The following is a 24,126-nucleotide window of genomic DNA, read 5'->3' as shown; positions in this document are numbered from 1 at the left end:
CCATTATTTCGGTTACTCTTAGGACATGCTATTCCCATGTGATTAAAAAGGAAACTAAGTTGTATGCTGGTAGCTCATGTCCATAAATGTAGCTACTTGCAAGGGTGAGATCTGAGGATTGTGGTTCAAAGCCAGTCTGGGCAGCAAAGTCTATGGGACTCTCTTTCTTTTCCTGTCAGTCATGGGGCTTGAACTCAGGACCTGGGTACTGTTCCTGTGCTCTTTCGCTCAAGGCTAGCACTCATTCTACCACTTTGATCCTCAGCACCACTGCTGGTTTTCTGGTAGTTAATTGGAGATAAGTATCTTACAGACTTTCCTGCCTGGGCTGGCTTTGAACTGCAATCCTCAGCTCTCAGCCTCTTGATTAGCTAGGATTACAGGCGTGAGCCACCAGTGCCTAACACTCATTAACTTTATTTTACAGTCTTCTAATGTATTGCCCTGTAGGTAGCCAATAATGGCATACATAATACGTGACTAGATAAGAGAAGTTCAGAGAACTATAGAACACAGGAGAGAGTAGCACACAACACGATAACTGATAGAACAGTGAGCAGCTGGGCAGGGATTCATTTTGCCTGGGTGGCCAGAGAAAAGGAGGAGATGACACCAAATTGTACTCTGCATTCATTTAAACTTATGAGTCCGTTTTCAACAGTAACTTATGGGTAGTTTGAACTATAGTTTATTATAATTGTGCATATTATTTGCTAGTTATTTTGTGCACATTTGGTGGGTTCCTTGGATCTGGGTGAACGCTAGCTCAGTTTTGATTAGGAAAACTCCCCACAATACCAGGGACAATGCCCCTGTAGGTGGGGCAGACAAGAGCTTGTGCCAGGTGGTAAGGCTTACAAAGGTCCTTGAGTCCTACAGAATGGCTCTGGATGTGCAATCTTAACATTAGAAATGCAGCCTTTATGTCTTCATAGCCATTTGTATCTCTGTTGAATGAATAGGATTTCTATGGTTGAATCAGGACGGAATTGAAGAGTTTGGCCTAGTTAATCCCCTCTAAGCATCAGTCCATAGCCAGGAGAGTGTGGCCAGCATCTGGCCGCCTGCTGGGACAGGAGGCCATTCTTGCTGGGCCATTCAGATCTCAGGAACTGAAAGGATGAGAAAGAAAACACATCCAATTGAGACACCAGATTAATGACTTACAATTAAAAGAAGGCTATAAAGTGTGGCTGGTGGTTAATGACTGACATTTGCATATTCATTTTGATATATTTTTTTTTTGCTTTTAAAGACACACAGATTGAAGCGCAAATTGATTCCTTCTTTTCAATCTCAATTATCATCAATTTTGTTCAATTCGCAGCATTCCTGGTTTGCTTCCCACCTCCAGGTAGGATTCTCCCTAGCTTTGCTCAAACTGTCAGCCCCAGCAGCTCTGTTTAGATCTGGCCCCAGGCCCGGGAAGTCGGGTGTGTCCCAGACGCCTGACTCCAAGGCAGGTACCCCAGGCAAGGTGCATTGAGGAGAGGGAAGGAAATCCTCCCTGGGCTGCTTCCCTCTCCTCCCTCTCCAGCCCGGTTAAGTTTGGGTCTTGGATAAACGGTATATGACTGTTTATCTGAAATTCTTTTTTTGTGTGTGTGTGTTTCTTTTTCTCGTGGCTGGTACTCTACCACTTGAGCCACGTCCCCAGTTCTGGCTCTTTGCAGGTTAATTGAAGACAAGAGCTTTTCGGATTTGTCTGCTGGGGGTGGGGGTGGGGGTGGGGGAGGGACGGCTCCAAATGGATGCTCAGATCTCAGCCTCCGGGAGGAGCATTTGGATAACCCTGCACTTTTTATTCGTTCACGCGCTGGGCGGGCGGGAGGGGGCGCGCGCGGGGCACGGCGGCGGGAGGGGGCGCGAGGGGGCGCGCGCGCGCGCGCAGGGCGGGGGGCGCGCAGGGCGGCGGGGGCGCGCGGGGCACGGCGGCGGGGGCGCGCGCGGGGGGGGGGGGGGCCGCTCCGAAGGGCGGTGAGCGCCCAGGCCCGCGCGCCGAGGACTCGGAAGTGCTGACCGAGGGGTGCTGGGGAGTCGTGGCGCCGCCCGGGGCAGCCCGGAGGTTGGTAGCTGATGGCCGCTGGGGTCCTGGCGGGGGTGGGGGTGGGGTTGGCTAGGTGCTGAGTGTCCCGGCTTCACTTTACTCGGATGGAAAAGAGGAACTAAATCCAAGGAAAGCCACGCAGCTTTCGCGCCCCACCCCAGCCCTCCGGGGGCGGGGCCGGGACGTGCGCGGTCCCGCCGGGGACACAAAGGCGGCGGCGCACGCGCGCGCCCGGACCCCGGATTCCGGACCCCGGACCGCGGTCCGCGTCCCCGGGCTTGGCACCCCCTCCTGGTCCCCTCACCCCGCCCCGATTCCTCCCCCCCACCCCGGTTTCCGGCCCCGCAGCGCGGGTTCGCAAGTCTGTCCCCCTTGGCGTGGTTGGAGGCGCGGCCTAACTGGGGCGACTCCAGGGACCCCCCAGAGCAAGGGGCTTTCTCTGGCTGGCTGCTATGTGGACTCAAGTTTCCCTTTTCTGGTGACCACCGCCCATGGTCACCCAGGGCACCCGGGCGGCCTCCTTGCGCCTTGGCCGGGATCCTTTGCTGTCTCTGTCAGGGCTGTTCTGGAGAGCAATGTCCTCCGCGGTGCGGAGAATGCTTTGCGTTTCTCATTCATTCATTCATTCATTCATTCATTCATTCATCCATTCATTCGTTCTTAGAGCCCAGCCCCTACTTCAGTGCAATGGAGTGCCATGAGAACCAACGCAGAAGAGGGAAAGTTCCATTGAAGAGATGGACTTGGAAGAACGTTCACCCTGTTCTAGTATTGCCGTGTGAACTCAGGGCCTGGCATTTGCTAAGCTGGCTGGCACTCGACCACTTAGGCCAAGCTCCCAGTCTCCCCTTGTTTTGCTTTAGTTATTTACTTTGGATAGGATCTCGTCTAGATTTTGGGGCAGTCTTTCTATGCTTCCATGCAGGCTGGATGGCAGTTCTCCGGCCCTCACGCTTGGCTTATTTGCTGAAAAGAGGGCCTTGCCGGCTGCCCTCCAACCAAGATTGGGGTAGCAAGTAGTATGACCACTCTAGGGACCCTTAAAGTTGGCATCTTGAGTAGCTGGTGTTACAGGTGTACACTACCATATCCAGATTTCCCTTTTATTCTTCATGTTTCATCTTATATTGATTATACCCGCCCCCCCCCCCCTTCATGGGTAGGCCCTAGTGCCAACAGATGTTGTGTAACTTCAGGAGATGGAACTTGTTCAGTCCTTCAGATAGGTTCTTTCTAAACCTAACCCGGAGTGGGAAAGAGATAGCCCTGTCTCTCAGTAAAGAAAGGCTTGGAGGGCGTGCCCACCCCACAGACTCACATGTTCAGGGCTGAGTTTAAAAAGATCTCTCTTTGGGCTGGGGATATGGCCTAGTGGCAAGAGCGCCTGCCTCGTATACGTGAGGCCCCGGGTTCAATTCCCCAGCACCACATATGCAGAAAAACGGCCAGAAGTGGCGCTGTGGCTCAAGTGGCAGAGTGCTAGCCTTGAGTAAAAAGAAGCCAGGGACAGTGCTCAGGCCCTGAGTCCAAGCCCCAGGACTGGCCAAAAAAAAAAAAAAAAAAAAAAAAAAAAAAAAAAAAAAAGATCTCTCTTTGGATTAAACCCTGAGTTTTGTCTGGTCGTTACTGTACTGGTTTCTTAAGAAGTATCAGGGTGGTTCCAGCCTAGGATGCAGGCCACGGTCCTGGGTGAAGCAGTGGTGTTTGTGTTGGAAGATGAACTCCAGATGGCATCCGACACTAGTTGGCATTGCTTTCTGCCCTGCACTCGCCATGCCTCCAGGCCTGGCTGGAGGGGAAGTGCTCCCTAAACCATGCTCGAGGCACTTCCCTGTCCTGGGTGGGACTCAGGGTTCTTAACTCAGTGTGTGCGTGTGTGTGCACACACACTATGAACTTTGTTGAAATGGGTGTTTTAAAGGCACTGTAAAAATGGGCTGTAGATGTAGCTCAGTGGTAGAACTTTTTTTTTTTTTTGTCATGGAGCTTGAACTCGGCCTGGCCACTATCCTTGAGCTCTTTTGCTTGAGGCTAGCACGCTACCACTTTGAGTCACAGCTTCACTTTTGGTTTTCTGGTGTTTAATTGGAGATAGACTCATGGACTTTTCTTTAAAGTGTGATCCTCAGATCTGAGCCTCCAGAGTAGCTAGGATTGCAGGTGTGAGCCACCAGCGGCCTGGTGAACATTTATCTAGTATTCTTGAGGCTCTGGATTCGATCCCCATTATGGCATGTGGGGTGTGTGTGTGTGTGTGTGCGCGTGCGTGCGAGTGTGTACGAGCAATGTTATCAAAGTAGCATTAAAATCCCTCAATTTTGTGAATATGATATTCTGCTTAATGTAATAAGAAGCAAACTTCCATGCTGAGGCAATGAACTTCTGTCACTGCATAGTACCCGAGCCTGTGTGGATGATATTTTGCTATGATGCGGAAGCATCTGCGGTTTTGGTTAATGACAGAACCACCAGACTCCCTCATGCTACAGCTCATTCTCCACATTACGAATCCAATTTTCAGTTAGAGATTAGAAATAAAGATGGATTAGTGTCGGGATCTGAACGATCCCCTTCTCCCCGATCCCACGGGGAGAATGGTGAACCCCGAAATCTATGAAAGAGCACTCGGCCTTGCCCTCTGCCGGCGGAAGGCCAAAGGCATACTCCATGGACTTGCACTAAGTTGAGGAAAGGTTGCTGAAGCCTCCCCTCCCCCCAGTCCCCTCACATGTTACCAGGAGCGGGGGCGAAAAGGAAGGCATCAGGGACACGCTGCGGTGGTGGGATGCGTCTCAAAACTTTAATAGGGAAAGGCACTTATATAGAAGTAATGGCGGGAAAGAAAGGGGGCTGGCCAAAGGGCCAGTCATAGGCTAAGGACCATGTCCATCAAGTGACATCACGAAACTTCCTTTGTGGGCGGGACAACCCCATCATGGTGGCACGCACGTGTTCACCTCCCAAGGGGCGGAGGCCAGAAGGTGGGAGGACTTTTATTGTCCCAAGGCTGGTGGAAGGGCAGCCTTCCCCAAGGCCATAATAATCCCCAACAGATTAGGAAAAAAAAAAAATGTCTGAGCTCACACCCCCCCTTCCCCCCCCCAACCTGTGGGCATCTTGGGGAGGTTGAAGCCTGGTTTTTGTTGTTGTTGTTGTTGTTGTTGTTGTTGTTGTTACAATGAGCTTGGAGGTTGTTGTTTTTTCTTAGTTCTTGCTGGCCACACTCATTAGCAGTTTCGGGGGGACCTCCTTTTTCTGGAGTTCACAGTTGTGTCTAGTGATAGAAGTGTTTGAGAGGGAATTGCTGCTTGTTAATGCAACCTGTCTGCTCTGCTTCTTTGGGGGATGTGTTAGAGAATATTGCTGTGACACTGGGCCTGATATGGGGTATCCCCAACACCCTTCTTTATAGATAAGTGAACCACAGGGATGTTTGTTATTACTAAAGTAAGGGGGAAGGGGGAATTAATCACTGTATGCCCCCTGATATTTAAGAGAGCTTATGATGTTACCGTGAGCTATTTTATGATGGCGCGTGTGAAAATTCAGATGAAATAGGTAAGTTTTTCGAGTAAGAAGTTGGAAGGTATGAGAACTAGACAATCAGAACTGCAAGATCAAGAAACTGATTGTAGTTAACAAGAAAAATAACAAAATCTTACCATTAGAAAGAAAAATCCTAGGCCCAATGATTTCACTAGTGGAAATTTCCAAACATTTTTAAAAAATGAAAGGAAAAGTCCACTCCCTGTTTGCCTTTATGAGGTCACTATCCCTTGTTATTGAAGCTTTATAAGGATATATATGTATATGTGTGGGCGTGGATATATATATTATATATATATATATATATATATATATATATATATATGTGCATGCCAAGTGCTCATAAAAAGATGTGCTGGTAGCCTGTGCTTTTAATCCTAGCTACTCAGGAAGCTAAGGTCTGAGGATCATGGTTCAAAGCCAGCCCCAGGAAGGAAGGTCAATGTGATTCTTATCTCCAGTTAACCATCAAAAAGCTGAAAGTTGCACTGTGGCTCAAGAGTACTAGAGCACTAGCCTTGAGCAAAAAAGGCTCAGGGACAATCCCTAGGCCCTGAGTTCAAGCCCTATGGCTGGCAAAAAACCCAAACAAACCCAAAACAAAGATGTAAATGTCTTAAAATAATATCCAGTAAATCAAATCTAGCAACCTATAAAAAGGGCAATAAAGCATGACCAACTTGGATTTATTCCAGAAATGTAAACTTGGTTAAACATTAGAAAACCAATAAGTGCAATTAACCCTTCACAAAGATTAAAGGAGAGAAATATTTGATAAAACTCAGTGCTTATTAATGGTGATGGAGGATTTACATTGCTCTGCAAACAAATCTGTTGGTTCTGTAAATGACTATCCCAGGAGGTGTTTTTCAAAAATAGAAGTTGAGGCTCACACCTGTAACCCCAGTTAGCTGGAAAGTAGAGATTGGGAGAAGAAAACCAAGTAAAATATCTTTATGACTTTAAGGACACCAAAAGTACTACTTGTAAAGGAATATAGGTGTGAGCTTATGTCCATCTAAAGCCTACATAAAGATAAGGCAAATTACAGAACAGGGTAAGGTTTTACAATCCATATATCCAAACGAAGAACCCATGCCTGGCCTTTAGAAAGAATATCCTTAAACCAGGAAAAGGTGGACAGCTCTATAGAAAATGGGCAAATGTGACTTCATCGAAGAGCACCTCCACATTTCCACAGAACATGAAAATGTGAGCAAACCTCCTCTGGAAATAGGGAATTGGAAATTAAAGTTACAATGACATGCCATGTGCACATAACCAGAGTGGCTAAGATGGAAGAGATGGTCCGTGGGAAGTACTGGTTAGAGTATGGATAAAGTGGAACTCTTACACATGTCCAGTAGGTCTGCAAGTTAGCATGACTGCTAGGAAATGTATCTTACAGTATCTTTTGCTAAAGCTGGCCAAACACATCCCTTGTGACCCAGCTCTCCCACTCATGGTAAGACACTTAATGTGCAGCAGAAGTCATGTCTAAGAATATTCTCAACACTGAGGTTCATAATAGCTCCTAGTTAGAAATATTAGGGGCAACATGGGCAAAAAATAAGTAACTTGTTTATACAATGAGATACTACTCCATGCTACCAAAGATGAACAGATTCGGATCTTTCATAAACACGTGGTCCAGTGTCACGCATGGAAAGCTCGGCACAGTCACAATGCCATAAAGTGTGAGTACTTTGTGATTCCATGCATCTGAAATCTAAAACCAGGCAAAACTACATACATAATGGCGGCCGCTTTGAGTGGATAGTAGACAGAATAAAAGCTCCTTCTGAGGTACTTTCGTGGTAATTACTTGGATGACTCCACTTCTTCAAAGCCTTAATTTGTTTCCTATTGAATATATTTTAATAAAAAGTTTACTTAAATGTATGTTATAAAAAAAAAGTCACGGGGCTGGGGATATGGCCTAGTGGCAAGAGCGCTTGCCTTGTATACTTGAAGCCCTGGGTTCGATTCCCCAGCACCACATATACAGAAAATGGCCAGAAGTGGCGCTGTGACTCAAGTGGCCGAGTGCTAGCCTTGAGCAAAAAGAAGCCAGGGACAGTGCTCAGGCCCTGAGTCTAAGGCCCAGGACTGGCAAAAAAAAAAAAAAAAAAAGAGAGAAAAAAAAAATCAGCTCATTCAGCTTCCCCCTTACCCCGGGAGCTTAAGATATTGGTGGACCTGATTCTTGGCAACTAAAAAGGCTTTAAAAGAGGTTGAAAATTTTTAAGGAAAAAGAATGTCAGGTCTGATCAGTAGTTTTGTTGAAGGAAGGGTTTATAAAATTGACTCCTTTTGGGCAAGTCCACAGCATTCATATAAAAAGACTTAGCGCCGTGTTTGATTGTGAGCTCGGTGGCAAGTGTGGGCACGAAGCTGAAATGCTAACGTGAATGCTGGGCATGACATTTTGCTTTCAGATTTAATTTTCTTCCAATTTGAGTGTTTGAGGTTTATAACAATTGGATTAAACTGCAATCTGTTTCCGGTAAATCCTTTTAGTTGGGTGCTTTTTCTCCCTCGAGGTTTTAGTTGGGTGCTTTTTCTCCCTCGAGGTCCCGGCCTAAAAAGGTAAGGATGACATTAGTTTTCTGTTGCATCTGTAACAAATCAGTCCACACTTAGTGGCTTGCCACAGGTGGCCGGCTCTCCATTTCCATTGGATGTAATCCAACTATGGATTGAAAAATATTGGAAACAAAAGTTGCATTGGCTTTCCCTCCCCTGCTCTGCCATTTTTATTGCCTAAATAATACAATATTAAAAAACTATGTTGTATTTGGTATTGAAAGTATATGAGAAGATATGTCTAGTGTACATATTGATCCTGCACTTTTTAAAAATATATAAATGGGTATGTGCAGATCTCCATGTGTTCACAGGAGTCTTGGAATCATTGCCCTATGTGCACTAGGAAATTGATCGTTTTTGTGATTCTGGAGGTCAGAAGTCTAAGGTGGATTGGCAAGGCTCAGTCCTTCTGGAAGAACTGGGAAGGACTATTTCTATTGTTTCCTTTCCTAGTTTCTAGATTCCTCTTACAGTCCTTTGTGATTGTTTTCTCCATCTTCAAAGTACAACTCCTCTCTGTTTCTGACCCTTCTTCCTCCCTCTTTTATCTTTTTCTGTCAGCTCAGTGCCTGGACACTGTCCCTGAGCTTTTTCCTCTCAAGGCTAGCACTCTACCTTTTTGAGTCACAGCCCCACTTCCTGTTTCCTGCTGGTGAATTGGAGATAAGAGTGTTGTGGGCTTTCTTGCCTGGGCTGGCTTTGAACATCGATTCTCAGATCTCAGCTTCCTGAGTAGCTAGGATTACAGGTGTGAGCCACCAGCACTGGGCTCCTTCCTCCCTCTTATTAAGTGTCCACCTAAATAACCCAGGGTAATATCCTCTGTGGAAACGGCTGTCACTTAATCATGACTGCAACATAGTCCCAGGGATTCAGGCATGAGACTTTCCAGAAACACCCTCTTGGTGGGAAGCCCACACAGGAGAGCTTCATAGACTGGTTTTCAGTGTGGTGCATTGATATTTGTGCATTGAAGAAATGAGTTCGATTTCCATGGTTGGAGTGTAGTTTCTGAAGTTGAGAGTCAACAAGGGAATCAATCTGATTACAACACTGTTTCTGCATGTGTGAAATACCGTGGCGAACCCTCTCTGAATGATGAGCATCCACGAATAATAATGAATGACAGGAATGTGAAACTCGTCGTGTCAGATATGGAAGTACTCATGGGAGGGAGGCAGATGTATGGAGAGGATGCAGGAGGTAAATGTGGTCCTTTCTGTACATGTGAGAAAATGGAACAATGAGGCTTGTTGAGATTGGTTAGGGAAGGAGGGAGGGGGCCTAGGGGGGTGAAGCGGATCAAGATATGCTGTTTGTGTCTATGGACGTGTCAAAATGAAACTCCTTTGCACAACTAAATGGTGCTAATAAAAATGTAATTACCAACACAAAAGGGGGGGGGAATGTGGCTCAAGTGGTAGAGCACCTACCCTACAAGTGTGAGGCCCTGAGTTCAATCCCCAGTACTACCAGAAAAGAAAAAAAAAAGAATATTAAGGTGGCCTGGAGGAGGCTTCAGACTTAGATTTGGTGGCTGTGAATCTAAGCTCTGCTGTGGTTTACCAACTGTATGACTTTGGGCAGGTTTCTTAGCCGTTTTTGAGCTTCACTTTTCTCTTTTGTTAAATAAGGATACCCTAAAAACATGGCTATGATAATTACATAAGGTAAATTTTCAGCTTAGGAGCAGCTTTTACCAACCAATAGGAAAGTGGAGAGGGGAAAATGTTAGTTGAGGACATGGAGAAGCGATATGCTGGTACTGGTAGCTTAATGCGGGGCGCTACTGCTGCAAACGTCTCTGGCAGGAGTTTGTGAGTGGTGCTAGCCCACTTAGGGCTTCTATCAAGAGTTAAGAGTGGGCTGGGGATATAGCCTAGTGGCAAGAGTGCCTGCCTCGTATACACGAGGCCCTAGGTTCGATTCCCCAGCACCACATATACAGAAAACGGCGAGAAGCGGCGCTGTGGCTCAAGTGGCAGAGTGCTAGCCTTGAGCGGGAAGAAGCCAGGGACAGTGCTCAGGCCCTGAGTCCAAGGCCCGGGACTGGCCAAAAAAAAAAAAAAAAAAAAGAGTTAAGAGTTAGTGGTTCATGTCTGTAATCCTAGTACTTAAGGAGGCTGAGATCTGAGAATCATGGTTTGAAGCCAGTCTGGACAGGAAAGTTAATGAGACTCATCTCTAACCAGCAAAAAGCCCAAAGTGGGGATAGGGCTCAAGTAGTAGAGTGCTAGCCTTGAGCAAATGCTAAGGGACAGTGCCTAGGCTGAGTTTAAGCTCTGATACAAGCTTGCACACACACAGACACACACAGACACAGACACACACACACACACACACACACCCCACAGAGTGACTTTCTTCCTCTGATTCTACTTAGTGACCATGTAGTAGTAGGACTGAATCTGTGCATGGAAAATACAGAGAATTTTCTGTACACTTGAGTAATAATAGCACACTGATTTCATCGTAGCTTTGTCTGAAGAACAACAGCCGAAGAATAGAATTACAGCTGGGTGCTGTAATCCTAGCTACTCAGGAGGCTGAGATCTTAGGATCGTGGTTCAAAATCATCCTGGGCAGAGAAGTAGATGACACTCTTATCTCCAATAAACTACTCAGAAAAAGTTGAAAGTGTCGCTGTGGCTCAAGTAGCAAAACTAAACCAAACCAAACAACAACAACAAACCAGGTTTGTGTAGGGAATGACAAAGAAAATTGAATTTTTTTTCCAGTTTTCCAGACCTTTTAAGGTTTTTGACATTTTAAAACTCTAGTTATATTTTTAAATGTATACTTTTCCTTTTTTCTTTTTTTTTTGTTACTGTGGGGCCATTAAATTCTTTAAGACTATTCTGATTTGCTTTTGGGGTACATGGTTGAAATGAACAGAACAAAGCCAGTGTGGGTGGGTGGAGTGATTTTTCTTGGAAAAAGGGGACAAGAGTTGGAAAGAGAGGTGTAAGAAAATCTGTTGAGAGTATGTGTGGTGTCTGGGTGTTGATGTCATTGTTGTGTGGAGGTGACATTTGTGCAGGTGTGACTTGACTACCTCTCATTCCCTGGGGGTTAAGAAGAGAGGTAAAAGGAAGATTCACTAGGCAGAAAGCTGTTAAGTGGCCCCCAAGGACAGTTTGTGCGCTGTCAATGTGACCTTGGGCTGGCTATGGGAAGAGGAAAAAGAATGAGGCGATAAAGGAATCTGGCCAGGTCCTGGTGACCCAGTCTGTGGTTCTAGCTAGATTGGAAGACTGAGGTGGGAAGGATTCAGCCAGCACAGAAAAGTTCAGGAGACCTCTTCTTTTTTTTTTTTTTTTTTGGCCAGTCGTGGGCCTTGGACTCAGGGTCTGAGCACTGTCCCTGGCTTCTTCCCGCTCAAGGCTAGCACTCTGCCACTTGAGCCACAGCGCCGCTTCTGGCCGTTTTCTGTATATGTGGTGCTGGGGAATCGAACCTAGGGCCTTGTGTATCCGAGGCAGGCACTCTTGCCACTAGGCCATATCCCCAGCCCCAGGAGACCTCTTCTTAATCAATAGCTGGGTACAATGGCATGTGCCTGTCATCCCAGCTGAGATCAGGAAAATTGTGGTTCTAGGCCATAGCAGCCCCGGGCAACTCTTCTTGCTACATTCCAGGCAACTATTACGTGCTGGGAACTTGTAATCAAGGTCCCTTCTCTCTAAAGTTTCATAAGGAGAGATGGGTGTGTCACGTGTCTGATGTAGATTTTGCTGGAAGGCCATGGCACTCTTAGGAAAAGACAACTCTGAGTGTGTGTGTGTGCGCGCGTGTGTGTGTGTGTGTGTGTGTGTGTGTGGTGTGTTGGAGGCGGGCGGGAGGAAGTTCAACTGGGGTTCTGTCTGTGTCCTCTTGAACACGCGGGTTGACTCGGGAGTGATGGTGAACTCAGCGATGCTAAGGGGCTTCTTGGTGTGGTCGCATCGGTAGCTTCATGTTTTTTTGTCTGCTTCTCTCCCTAGGCACTGCGGACGCGGCACTGGGAGCCACGGTGGCCAGGCGCCATGCTGCCCCGCTGGGAGCTGTCTCTTTACCTGCTCGTGTCACTGGGCTTCCACTTCTATTCTTTCTATGAGGTTTACAAAGCGTCCAGAGGTAAGGATCTCAGCTTCTCTGGTCTCCTGTCAAAGCAGGAAGTGAAGAGAGTATGGCTGGAGGTGGAAAGTGGCCCTGAGGGCCAGGGGGACTTGGGCCTGCTCCGCTTCCCCCTGCATAACTGGGTAGTTTGAATCAGTGACCTGAGTCCGGGACATTCTCTGTCTCAATGCTTGCTTTCCCATAGTAGTTACTGTGTGTGTGTGTGTGTGTGTTTGCACGTTGCTTGCATGTGTGCACATGCTCTTTGGGTGGAAAGCAGGGCCTCCCTCACTGTGGGCACATAAGGTGCACATGCCCCCCACCCCACCTGTACTAGAAGTATTGGGTTCTGAGGTTGTGGAAGACCACAGAAGAATTTGCATTCCGAATTAAAGCATGCTCTGGCATTTCTCTTTCATTGATTCTCTCCAGGCCTGTCTCAGGCATATGGAGGCAACTTGAAGGTGTTAGAGACAGGAGGGAGCCACTGGCGCCTGACAACCACAGCTTCTACCCATCTGGCTTGCGAGTTCGTCTTTTCTGGAATCACACAGTGGAAATCATATGTAGTTTCTTTCATTTAGAAATAAGCACTTCAGGCTCCTCAAAGTTTGGTTGTTTTTTTAATTGTATTTCTGTCCTGGTGTGAGAACTCATCTTGGAGTTCTAGTCCATAGTCTGGATAGACGGCTGGTGAGTTATTCATTCACCCGTTCGAAGAGATCTCAGGTACTTCCAACTATTGGCAATGATGAGTACAGCTGCTACAAACATTTGCCATCAGGGTTTTGTATGTATCTACATTTTCAATGCACTTGGGTAAGTACTAAGGGACGCAGTTGCTTGATCATAGGGTAAGAGAGCTTATTTTTGTGTGAAGCCATCAAACTGTCTGAACACCACGGCTGTGCCATTTCTGCATTTCCACCCACAAAGGGTGAGAGTTAGCACTGGTCCACATCCTTATCAGCGGTGGGTGTTGCCAGAGTTCTGGTTAGGGGCCACTCTCATAGGTACAAAGTGCTGTCTTCTTGGTTCTCTATAATGACAGATCTTTACATTTCTCTAATGACATAAGATGTGAAGCATCTTTTATATGCTTCTGTATACATACATATATATTTTTTTGTTTCTGTATATATATGTGTGCATATATATATATACATATATATATATATCTTTTGCTTTCATTTAGATCATTTTTTTTTGCCAGTCCTGGGACTTGAACTCAGGGCCTGAATGCTATCCTTAAGCTTTTTCACTCAAGGGAGAGCACCCTACCACTTGAGCCACAGTGCCACTTGTGGCTTTTTCTGTTTATGTGGTACTAAGGAATCGAACCCAGGGCTTTGTGCATGCTAGGCAAGCACTCTACCACTAAGCCACATTCGTGTCCCTGTGTTAGATCATTTTTAATTGGGTGGTTTGTTTTGTTACTCTCTAGGTTTCAGTGTTCTCTGTATAGTTTGAGTAGCAAGGCCTTGTTCTCTGGCTTAGCTTTTTTCCTCCAAGCTGATGCTCTACCACTTGAGTCCCACCTCCACTTGTGGCTTTTAAAAGATTTATTATTCATTTACTTTATTGTTATTATAGGGGTGATGTACAGAGGGATCACAATGATATGACCCAGGTAATGAGTACATTTCCTTTCCACAGTGTCTGCTGGTCCCTCACTCTCTCCCAGTCCCTCCCTCCCATCTCCACCCACGAGTTGTATAGTCCACTTTCATCAGTGTCTAGTGAGCTCTTTCTACTGTACTTTTTCACTCTTTCCTCTTCAAGTGCTGTACCCTCCCCCCAACCTTTCTGAAAGTGTACACTTGAATTCATCATACATAAAATAAAGAAGATAAAAGCATCAAAAACTAAAAATTAAAGAAAAAAGGAGAGGGTTCTTGTTTCTATATCTACTGCTTAACTGGGAATAAGTCACACAGACTTCTTTTGCCTGAGCTGGCTTAGAACTTTGATCCTCAGATCTCAATCTTCTCAGTAATTGGGATTCTAGCTGTAGATACTTCTACACGTGTATTTCCCTAGTCTGTAGCTTGCATTTATATTTTTTTGACAGTGATTTGATTTTTTCAGTATTGGGATTTGAACTTAGAGCTTGTGCTTTTCCACACTTGTGTTCTATCACTCGAGTCACACTTTCAGTGCTGCTTTTTTTTTTTGCCAGTCCTGGGCCTTGGACTCAGGGCCTGAGCACTGTCCCTGGCTTCTTTTTGCTCAAGGCTAGCACTCTGCCACTTGAGCCACAGCGCCACTTCTGGCCATTTTCTGTATATGTGGTGCTGGGGAATTGAATCCAGGGCTTCATGTATACAAGGCAAGCACTCTTGCCACTAGGCCATATCCCCAGCCCCTAGTGCTGCTTTTATTTTGCTGGTTATTTTGGAGATGATGCCCAGCAGATTTTCTTTTGAACTAGCTTCGAATTGCACTAACAACCTCTTGACTGGCTAGGCCTGTAGGCATGAGCCACTGACACCTGGATCGGCAGTGTTTTAAATTCTAATGAAGACTAGCTTATTCATTCTTTACTTCATAGACCATTTCTTTTGTGTTGGGTCTAAAATCCATTCTCAAGACTGGGTGCCGGAGGTTCACGCCTGTAATCCTAGCTACTCGGGAGATTGAGATCTAAGGATTGCAGATTGAAGCCAGCCTGGGCAGAAAAGTCCGTAGACTCTTATCGCCAAGAAACTACCCAGAAAAAGCTGGAAGTGGCGCTGTGCTAGCCTTGGGCACAAAGAGGCTTAGTGGCAGTGCCCAGGCCCTGAGTTCCAGCTCCAGGACCTGCAATAATAATAATAATAATAATAATAAATAAATAAAAATAGGAAAGAAAGAAGTTTGGATTGATACAGTTATGATGGTAGGATGGCCCAGGAAAGATACTGATATCATTCAGTCTGAGTCTGAAGGTCTGAAAAGCAGGGTATCTTGTGTAAATCCCAGGGTGAGGACAGGAGAAGATGGAATGAGATGATCCTGTTCAAGTAACGAGGCCTAAAAACAAGGAGCTCACTCTTCCCCTCTCTACCATTTATTCCATTCAACTCTTCAAAAAGATTGGACAAAGCCTTCCTGCATTGGAGAGAGCAACCTACCTTGCTCAATCTGCTGATTCCAGTGCTAACCGATTGCATCTAAACCCCCTCATAGACACAGCTAGAAATCGTGTTTAATCTGGACACCCTATAACCCTGGTCAGGTTGACACCTAAAAGTAACCATCCAAATGGGTGCTGGGTTGTATCAACTGCTCATTTTGCATCTGTTGATGGATTTTTTTTTTTTTTTTGGCCAGTCCTGGGCCTTGAACTCAGGGCCTGAGCACTGTCCCTGGCTTCCTTTTGCTCAAGGCTAGCACTCTGCCACTTGAGCCACAGCGCCACTTCTGGCGGTTTTCTGTATATGTGGTGCTGGGGAATTGAACCCAGGGCCTCATGTATACGAGGCAAGCCCTCTTGCCACTAGGCCATATCCCCAGCCCCTGTTGATGGATTTTGCTTCTCCAGCCTGTTGCGGGGATGAATTAGGCGAGTCAGCTTCGCTCTGTGGAGGTTGGGCTTTTCACGTACCTGGACTCAGCTCAGCTGGCAGTTCTGCTTCCCGCGTTGTCAGCTGGGGCTGCACTTCCCCGGTGGCTTGATGGAGCTAAAGACTCCAAGATGGTTCACTTGCACGGCTGGCGCTTGGTGCTGGCTGTGCAGAGAGCTGCGCTGGAGGCTGGGGGCCGCGGGGTTCTCTCTACAATGGCATCTCCACAGGGCTCATGCTTCTCACAGGAGAAACCCCAAGAAGCAGCATTGCAAGGGCCCTGAAGGGTTAGGACTTGCTCAAAGCCCAGCCTGGGGAGTTGCTTGCCTGGGTCACTTCTGCTTCATGTGTTGGTCAAAGCAAATCACGGGGCCAGTAGAGATTCGCAGGGAGGAGAAGCTGCCTTCCTTTTTAGGCTGAGCCACATGCACTTATAGGAAGAGGAGGTATCAATGATGCTGAATTTGAAGTTTCTCCACCACACGATGTCATATTCCTCTCTCTCTCTCTCTCTCTCTCTCTCTCTGTGTGTGTGTGTGTGTGTGTGTGTGTGTGTGTGTATTGAACTCAGGGCCTGATGTTTTTTGTTTGGCTTTTTTTTTTTTTTTTTGTCTCCAGACTGGTGCTCTACCATTTGAGCCACACCTCCACTTCTGACATTTCTGCTGGTTGACTGGGCTGGGCTGGAACTGTGATCCTCCTATCTTGGCCTCTTGAGTAGCTGGGATTACAGGCACGAGGCAGCAGGGCCTGGCAGATATCACACGTCTTTACCCAGATGAAGACACTGAGGCTGAAAAATGTGATTTGTCCCAGATCACTCTGGAGTAATGCAATGAGGCAGAAGTCTCATCCACGTTCACCCAACTCTAGTCTTGATCTCTGTCTTTCTATTCTCTCACTCACTTAATGATACTTTGCAAACACAGCTTGTTTTAAAGCTGAAACGCCTTTGTCTGTTTTCCTACTAAACTTTCAGTGGGAAAAGTTTATTTCTGCTGAGCAAATGCTTTTATTTCTTTTAGTGTTGTGGTAACTGCGGGGCTGGAGGACCCTCTGAGGAGAGGCCCAGACTTCCTTGCTCCTCAAATGGCCCACATACTGCTGTGGTATTTGGCTAAGGATGGAATATTCCTTAGCCTGAAGCGTCTTTTTTCCTTTTTTTTTAAATTCCTGTGATTTTCCTCCCATTGTCAGTGCCAAAGTGTTTCTCAGGAGGCTCTCAGGAAATAGCTGCTTCTAATCCTTTCATCCGTTCAGCTCATGGAAGCCCGGATTTCCTCCCTTTGCCAAACCATGCTTCACCAACGCAGTGTGGAGCTTCTGGGATCCGTGTCTCAGTTCCTCTGGGAGAAAGTGCTACTTACTCACATTGAAGAAGTAGGTCACTGGGAAAATGCTCTCATCTGTGACCTTCCATCAGGCATTTACACCAGAGCCAAATGCTATGCCTAGAACGTACTAGAAGCTCACAATGTAGCTAAGTGCCGTGCCTCTGAGGAGTGTCTGCATGGCTCTTTCCTGGGCCCAGGGCAGCCTCCTGTCCACAGTTCCCTCCATCCCCCCGTTGCAGAATTGTGGGGCTGTTTGGGACAGCTGACTGATTTTAACTTTGCCGGATGGGATCCATCAACAAATTCACAGCAGGGATTTGACAAAATACCCGTTTGTCCCTTACAACCCTGCGACCGTGGGGGTAGGGGTGCTGGGGGAGGTGGGCTGGGTACCTGCTCTGCACTGTGTATTTTATAGAATAAACTTGGAAATAATGACTATCTCTGCCTAAAAAGAGGGCCCCAGTCAGCTTAATTAATGCAGTGCTTGAAATGAAACCACCAGGGAGAGGATACCATTGTGAGAGCATCCGCTCACTACCTATGGGTTCATATCACAATCTTCTGTTTCTTCTATTTGACAGTTTGTAGTTCTCTAGAAATCCATTTCATATAGCTCTGCAATTTGGTCAGTATATTGTGGTGCAGTTTCATTGGATTTCTTTGTCACTATATCTAGTTATCTTTCCGTGTGTGTATGAGTATGTGTGTTTTTCTTTCTGGCAGTACAGGGATTTGAACTCAGGGCCTTATGCTAGCTAGTCAGACACTCTACCATTTCAGCCATGTCTAGAGCCCTTTATTGCTTTAGTTATTTTTTAGATAGGATTGCATGCTTTTTGCCTAGGCCAATCTCAGACTGTTACCCTCCAACCTCTACCTCCTATACAGCTGGGATTGTAGGTGTATACCACTATTCCTGGCTTGAGATAGTCTCACTAACTTTTTTTTCCCCCCTAGTCCTAGGGCTTGAACTCGGGGCCTGAGCACTGTCCCTGGCTTCTTTTTGCTCAAGGCTAGCACTCTACCACTTGAGCCACAGCGCCACTTATGGCTTTTTCTATATATGTGGTGCAGAGGAATCGAACCCAGGGCTTCATGTATATGAGGCAAGCACTCTTGCCACTAGGCCATATTCCCAACCTCACTAACTTTTTATGCCCAGGCTAACCTCAAAACACAATCCTCCTGATCTCTACCTATTGAGTATCTGGAATTACAAGCATGTGCTACTGTGCCCAGTCCTGTCTCTTTAATTTTTTTTCACTTTTGCTGCTCACCCCCTCTTTGTGCTTATTGTATATTCTACTTCTATTTTCTCCCCACTTCCTCTTCCCTCTCTCCCTCCTTTGTTCTGTTTCTTCACTCCTCCCTCCTTTATACTTATTTCTTGTTTTTTTTTTTTTTTTTTTGCCAGTCCTGGGCCTTGGACTCAGGGCCTGAGCACCATCCCTGGCTTCTTCCCGCTCAAGGCTAGCACTCTGCCACTTGAGCCACAGCGCCCCTTCTGGCCGTTTTCCATATATGTGGCGCTGGGGAATCGAACCGAGAGCTTCGTGTGTAGAAGGCAAGCACTTTTGCCACTAGGCCATATTCCCAGCCCCTATTTCTTGTTTTGATCGATTGTGCCAGTGATCTCATTAATCTTTTCAGCTTTGACTTTGTTAGATTTCTCAATTGTTTCTTTTTGTTCTCTAATTCATTGATTTCAACCTGTATCTTATTATAGCTCCCCTTATTGTTTCTCAGGTTTGCTCTGTGTCTTTCTTACTCCAGCTTCATGAGTTGAATGCTTAGCTCATTTGTTTTATAAGGAATGTACATGTGCTGTTGTACTGATCATGGTTGTTTTTCTCAGCAGGATTTCTAGAGGAGGAACTATAAAATGGACATATGTGAATGTATTCAAGGTCTTTCTAGATACTCATGTTGGCCTTTGGGAATCAGTTGGAGCTGATTGGAGGTTCTCAAATGCATAGAAACAGTGGGACTCTTATTCGGTGATTGGATGTGCTCTTACCCACAAAGGCTTGTATCAGACTAGGGTGTGTGTAGTGTGTGTGTGTGTGTGTGTGTGTGTGTGTGTGTGTGAGATAGTGAGAGAGAGCACTGTATTCTTATTATTATTAGACTGTAGTTAGCCCCCAACCCAGAACTAATTTTCCATCAATGTGTTATTGTTAGAGGCTTTAAGGAAAAGGTTTACCACTATGAATCCTGGGCAGGGATTAAAATGCAAATTTCTTGTTAAGTAGGTAAGATAAGGACCTGCTGTGTCCTTTGGTTGGGGGTGGAGAAAATCAGCAGCTAATAATCAGGATTCATCAATGGAAATGACTTCATTTCTACACTCTCGTGCAGTTTTGCAGAGTGCTGAAATTTGGGGAATGGAGCCCAGGCACTAGATGAAAGAACAGCTGGCATTCCATAATCCCACGGTCTTCTCCGTGTGGCTGGAAGGGGGTTCCAGGCTCAGAAGGCTGGTATAGTTGCAGTAGTCTCTTGCTTGCCTGCATTTGCTTTAAGGTGCAAGCTCCAGTACTGCTGTAAGGGTGAGGGCGAGGGCCACGCTCCCTGCCTGGTTAGAGAGGTGGGAGGGCTGTCACTCTTTCTGGAAAGATGGGCTGTGTGGCAGGTTCTTGGCTTGTATTCTGTATCAACCCATTTCTGTGGCTGTGAATTTTCATCCAATTTTAATTTTGAAGGCAATGATGTCCCAAGGGCTCATGTATATTGAAATCACAAATTTATATCATATTCATATTGCATTTGTGCCAAGATGTCAGGCAAAGATGATTTGTAAGAATTGTCAGAACGGAAGCTGGGTGCTGGTGGCTCACACCTGTCTGAAATCCTAGCTACTCAGGAGGCTGAGATCTGAGGATTATGGTTTGAAGCCACCCTATGCAGGAAAGTTGGTGAGACTATTTCCAATAATCACACACACACACACACACACACACACACACACACACACACGGCCAAAAGTGGAGCTGTGGCTCAAGTGATAGAGTGCTAGCCATGAGCCAAAAAAGCGCGCAGGCCCTGAGTTCAAGCCCCAGGACTGACATGTGCACACACACAAACATGGTGAAGGAAGGTTGTTTTTGTTTTTGTCTAGAACTATGCTGCCCGATATTGGGTCTACTCTGCACACAGGACTAATGAGTATTTGAGATGTGGCTAGCCTCAGTGGACATGTACTGGTAAAGACGCTATGTACTTCATATTGCAAAGAATCAGTAAGGAGGGGAAAAAAGAAATATAAAAACAATGAAGGAAGAAAAAGCATAAGTGAAATGAATTTTCTTGTGTTTTATTTCACTGAAATTTGGGGGGAGGCATGGTAATGGGGATCAAAATTTCAGTGAAATACAAGAAAATTTATCTCACTTCTTTTTCCTTTGCTGCTCTTAGGAAGTCATAAATGTGAGTTTATTGGCTGTCTACTGGGCAGTGCTGAGCAGGAGCTCAATCTGATTTTTCCAGGTGTACAGGAGATCTTTTCCCAGCTCACGAAGTACCCTGATACCTGGTTCTTAGGTCCTGGCGGGAGACAGCAAGCACATCTTCCCCACTAGGGGGAGCTGTCTCCCAGCTCCAGGACGCTGGGCTTCCCGGGCTCCCTTTATTGCCTGCTGCATGCACATTTCAATAAAGAGGTCCAGAGGGTTTCTCCCTCCTAGTAGGTAAAGAACTTGGAGATTTCTGTTGCTCCTCTATTGGATTGAAGAACCTTGGCATTCATTTTCAGACTGTTTCCTCGGGCATGGAGATGCCCACTCTGCAACAGCACCGTCTAGCCTTACACACACACACACACACACATACACACACACACACACACACACACACACACACGGCAGCTGTGTGTGAGTCTGTGACAGAGGAGACTTGGGTTATGCTCTGGCCCTGGTCTCCATGGCTCTGCTGGAGCATGTGCAATGTAATGATTTGTGCCTGGTGGTATCCTGGGCTGCTGGTTGTCTTTTCTGTGTACAGCAAGGGACGTTCCATAAGGACTGAGCCTGGGGCTACTGCTTGCCTCTGGTAGGCATCGGTTTGTCTCTCTATCAGGGGCGACAGGTGTTGATTTTCCATTATCTTCCCTGTACATTCTTTATACCGTGCACTGTTTGTACCATGCCTGAGAACTAACCCCATAGCACTCATTACTTCCTGTATCAGGTATACACTCTTGTGGTTTCCTCTTAGTGGTACGTAGATCTCCCCCTTCATCGGGCCAGTCTTATCCCGCTTCATTCTTAGTATCTCATACTGTGCTTCATTGGACACCATTAAGATGCTTTTTGGATGAAGACTTTGTTACACCCTTAGTTTTGAAGCAGTTATAGGGCTGGGCGTGTTGCTCAAGTGATAGAGCAATTGCTTGGCATGTGCAAGGCCCTGAGTTCAAGTTCCAGTACTGCAAAACAGAGAAAAGGCATTTGTATTGTGTGCTGGCAAACATACTTTTCTCCCTGATTTGATGCCATTTTATGATTGAAAAACAGTCACAGTCACCATCATTGCGTGCATGGTCTGTGTCAACTGTTTTCAATATGGCTCTCGCCCGTCATCCTAGTGACTCAGGATGCTGAGATCTGAAGATGGAGGTTCAGAGACAGTCCTTGATAGAAAAGTCAGTAAGACTTAGGTCAGAGAGAAGCAGAAAAGAAAGCAGGTTTGCCACCTGCCACTTGGGCCACAGGCTGCTTTTGCTGATCTGTCTTGGATTTCTTTTAGTGCTTCTGTCTTTAAACAATTCCATTTTGTTTAGACTTGTGATTCATGCAGACTGTTTTTCTTGTCAGAACATGAAGAGGAACTGGACCGAGAATTTGAGTTGGAGACCAACGCTCTTTTTGGAAGACTAAAGAAGGTACAAAGTGGACAAATACTAAAAGCTTCTCATGTTTCAGATCTGATTTTGCTGTTGTGAATCCCTCTGGTGTTTGGAATTGACCACAACAACAGTTGGTTGTGAAGCACCAGTGTGCTCTTTGTGTGTCTTTCTGCCCATCTGTCTCTCTCTCTCTCTCTGGCTCTCTCTTAGTGGGGACAGACTAACAATAAATAAATGAACACGTGAAGCTGCCGCAGTTTGATGTAGATGACACAAGGATAGGTTAGTAGATTTTTCATGACTGGAACAAATACCATAGGCAAGGTATTTTATAACGCAGCTCTCTCTTAACGACCTCATTTAACCCTAATTATTTCCCAAGACAGGACCTTTAACCGCCATGGTTGGATTAATTTTCACCTCTTCAGACCTCATAGTGGAGATCAAGTTTGAACCCAAGAAGCCAGGGGAGACCCTCAAGCCCTATCCCGATTCCAGCAGAAGGCAGCAAGCAGGCTGAGACAGCGGCACATTAGATCGCACTGCGCCCTCTGCTAGGATGAAGTTACTTGTACAGTTTTAGTTTGTATAATCCTCCCCCCGCCCCTTCCCACAGATGCCAGTCTCACAAGTGGGGCTGGGAGATGCTCATTTCTGTATCTCCTCTGCCTGGAACAGAGCAGGTGGGGATTTTATTGAATGTGATCCTTCCTTCCTTCCTTCCTTCCTTCCTTCCTTCCTTCCTTCCTTCCTTCCTTCCTCCCTCCCTCCCTCCCTCCCTCCCTCCCTCCCTCCCTCCCTCCCTCCCTCCCTCCCTCCCTCCTGCCATGTTGCCTGCAAGCATTGTAGGAAGGTTCGTCTCTGCTCACTAAAGAGCCACTCTTCTAGGTTGGTCACCAAATCTTCTACAGTGAAGCAGCGTAGGCCAAAGGAAATGTCCACCTCAAGACATTCTCTGAAGGTTTTGGAGGCTGGGCTCAGGTTTATTTGCTTTACTATCACAAGCATGCTGCAGCCTGAGAAAATATTTAACCCACCCCATGTTGAACACCACCCTTTTCACTGGTAAACTATAGACTTATTTGTGCAGGGTTTAAACTCAGGGCCTGGGTGCTCTTCCTTAGCTTTTTTTGCTCAATGCTGGTGATCTACCAACTTGAGCCACAGCTCCAATTCTGGCTTTTGAGTGGTAAGTGTTAAGCCCATACCTTTTGAAGCCTGGGTTCCTTGTGTAGGGCACTCTCAATATTAGGAACTGTCAGGAGGTGGAATGAAATGGACATGTAAACACCCAGACCCCATATAAGTGATCTAGCAGGTTGCATTCTGAGAGAAGTTTATTCCAAAATAGGGCGAGCTGAATTCTTCACTTTGGAGCTGACATTTAAGGGGAGGCCCTGGGTAAGTGGAGGGGGGAACATTTTCTTCTCTCAGTACAGCTCCCTAAAAGTGGTGCCTGTCAGCATTTTTAAAAAGGTTATTACCTCTTAAAATCGTGACATGACAGTTGATAAGTCTGGGAATAAAAAAATAGAAGCAGTAGTTTAAGAGTCAGATCATGAGACACGACTAGAACTGCTTGAAAATTCTAGATGGATGAAAATTTTTATCATCACAATTCTGCCTACAAATTTTATAGAGTAAAGCTTGTTGTAAAGCAGGCTGCATAAAGCTTCCAATGTAACTGTACCTTTCTTTTTGACCACATGATTAGCCTTACAACAGTAAGGCCTCAAAAAATTGGCTGAAAACTCAGGTTTGTTCCTCTCCACGGAAATCTTTAGTAAAAGGCGAAAGATTTATACGATCTGAAGAGAAACCAGAGTATAACAAGGTAGCATGTAATTGTTTCTGCCAGTAGCTGCAACTCTTAGTTCACTAATGGTGTGTTTTTTTGTTTTAAATCTTGAAAAGATACTTACAGAGGAAAGTTATGTGTATATGGAATTCAATAAATAAAGTGTTTTTTTGGGGGGGGATAGACTGTGTTTGAAAGAAAAACTTGAAAAGATGACAGGGGACTGTGGGTATGCAAATGAGAAGTCTGAGTCATCAATTTTGAGTTTAACGAGCCACCACTAGGGGGCGAGGAGAGGCCTGTGTGGCTAGGTTCTAAGCCTT

At 46.0% G+C, this 24,126-nt stretch overlaps 1 protein-coding gene and 1 non-coding gene across 5 annotated transcripts in view; one reads left to right on the top strand and one right to left on the bottom strand.

The window, feature by feature from the left end:
* The first annotated feature begins 2,010 nt into the window (after positions 1 to 2,010).
* Positions 2,011 to 24,126, top strand: part of Hhat (hedgehog acyltransferase) — a 214,032-nt gene continuing 191,916 nt past the window's right edge. For all 4 annotated transcript variants that reach the window (XR_007212567.1, XM_048357276.1, XM_048357273.1 and 1 more), the window contains exons 1-3: positions 2,011 to 2,065; positions 12,166 to 12,298; positions 21,974 to 22,041. Coding sequence is in view for 3 of the 4 variants with exons in the window: in XM_048357276.1 (XP_048213233.1) it covers positions 12,208 to 12,298; positions 21,974 to 22,041 (159 nt within the window). In the remaining variant the exon portion in view is untranslated. The remainder of the gene's footprint in view (positions 2,066 to 12,165; positions 12,299 to 21,973; positions 22,042 to 24,126) is intronic.
* LOC125360309 lies at positions 23,718 to 23,833 on the bottom strand. Its single transcript, XR_007212700.1, has one exon. It is a non-coding gene; the product is annotated as a U5 spliceosomal RNA (small nuclear RNA).

Source organism: Perognathus longimembris, chromosome 11, assembly GCF_023159225.1.
Source record: "Perognathus longimembris pacificus isolate PPM17 chromosome 11, ASM2315922v1, whole genome shotgun sequence".
Lineage (NCBI taxonomy): Eukaryota > Metazoa > Chordata > Mammalia > Rodentia > Heteromyidae > Perognathus > Perognathus longimembris.
Note: the sequence above shows the minus strand (reverse complement) of the source record. Positions and strands in the feature narration are given on the sequence as shown.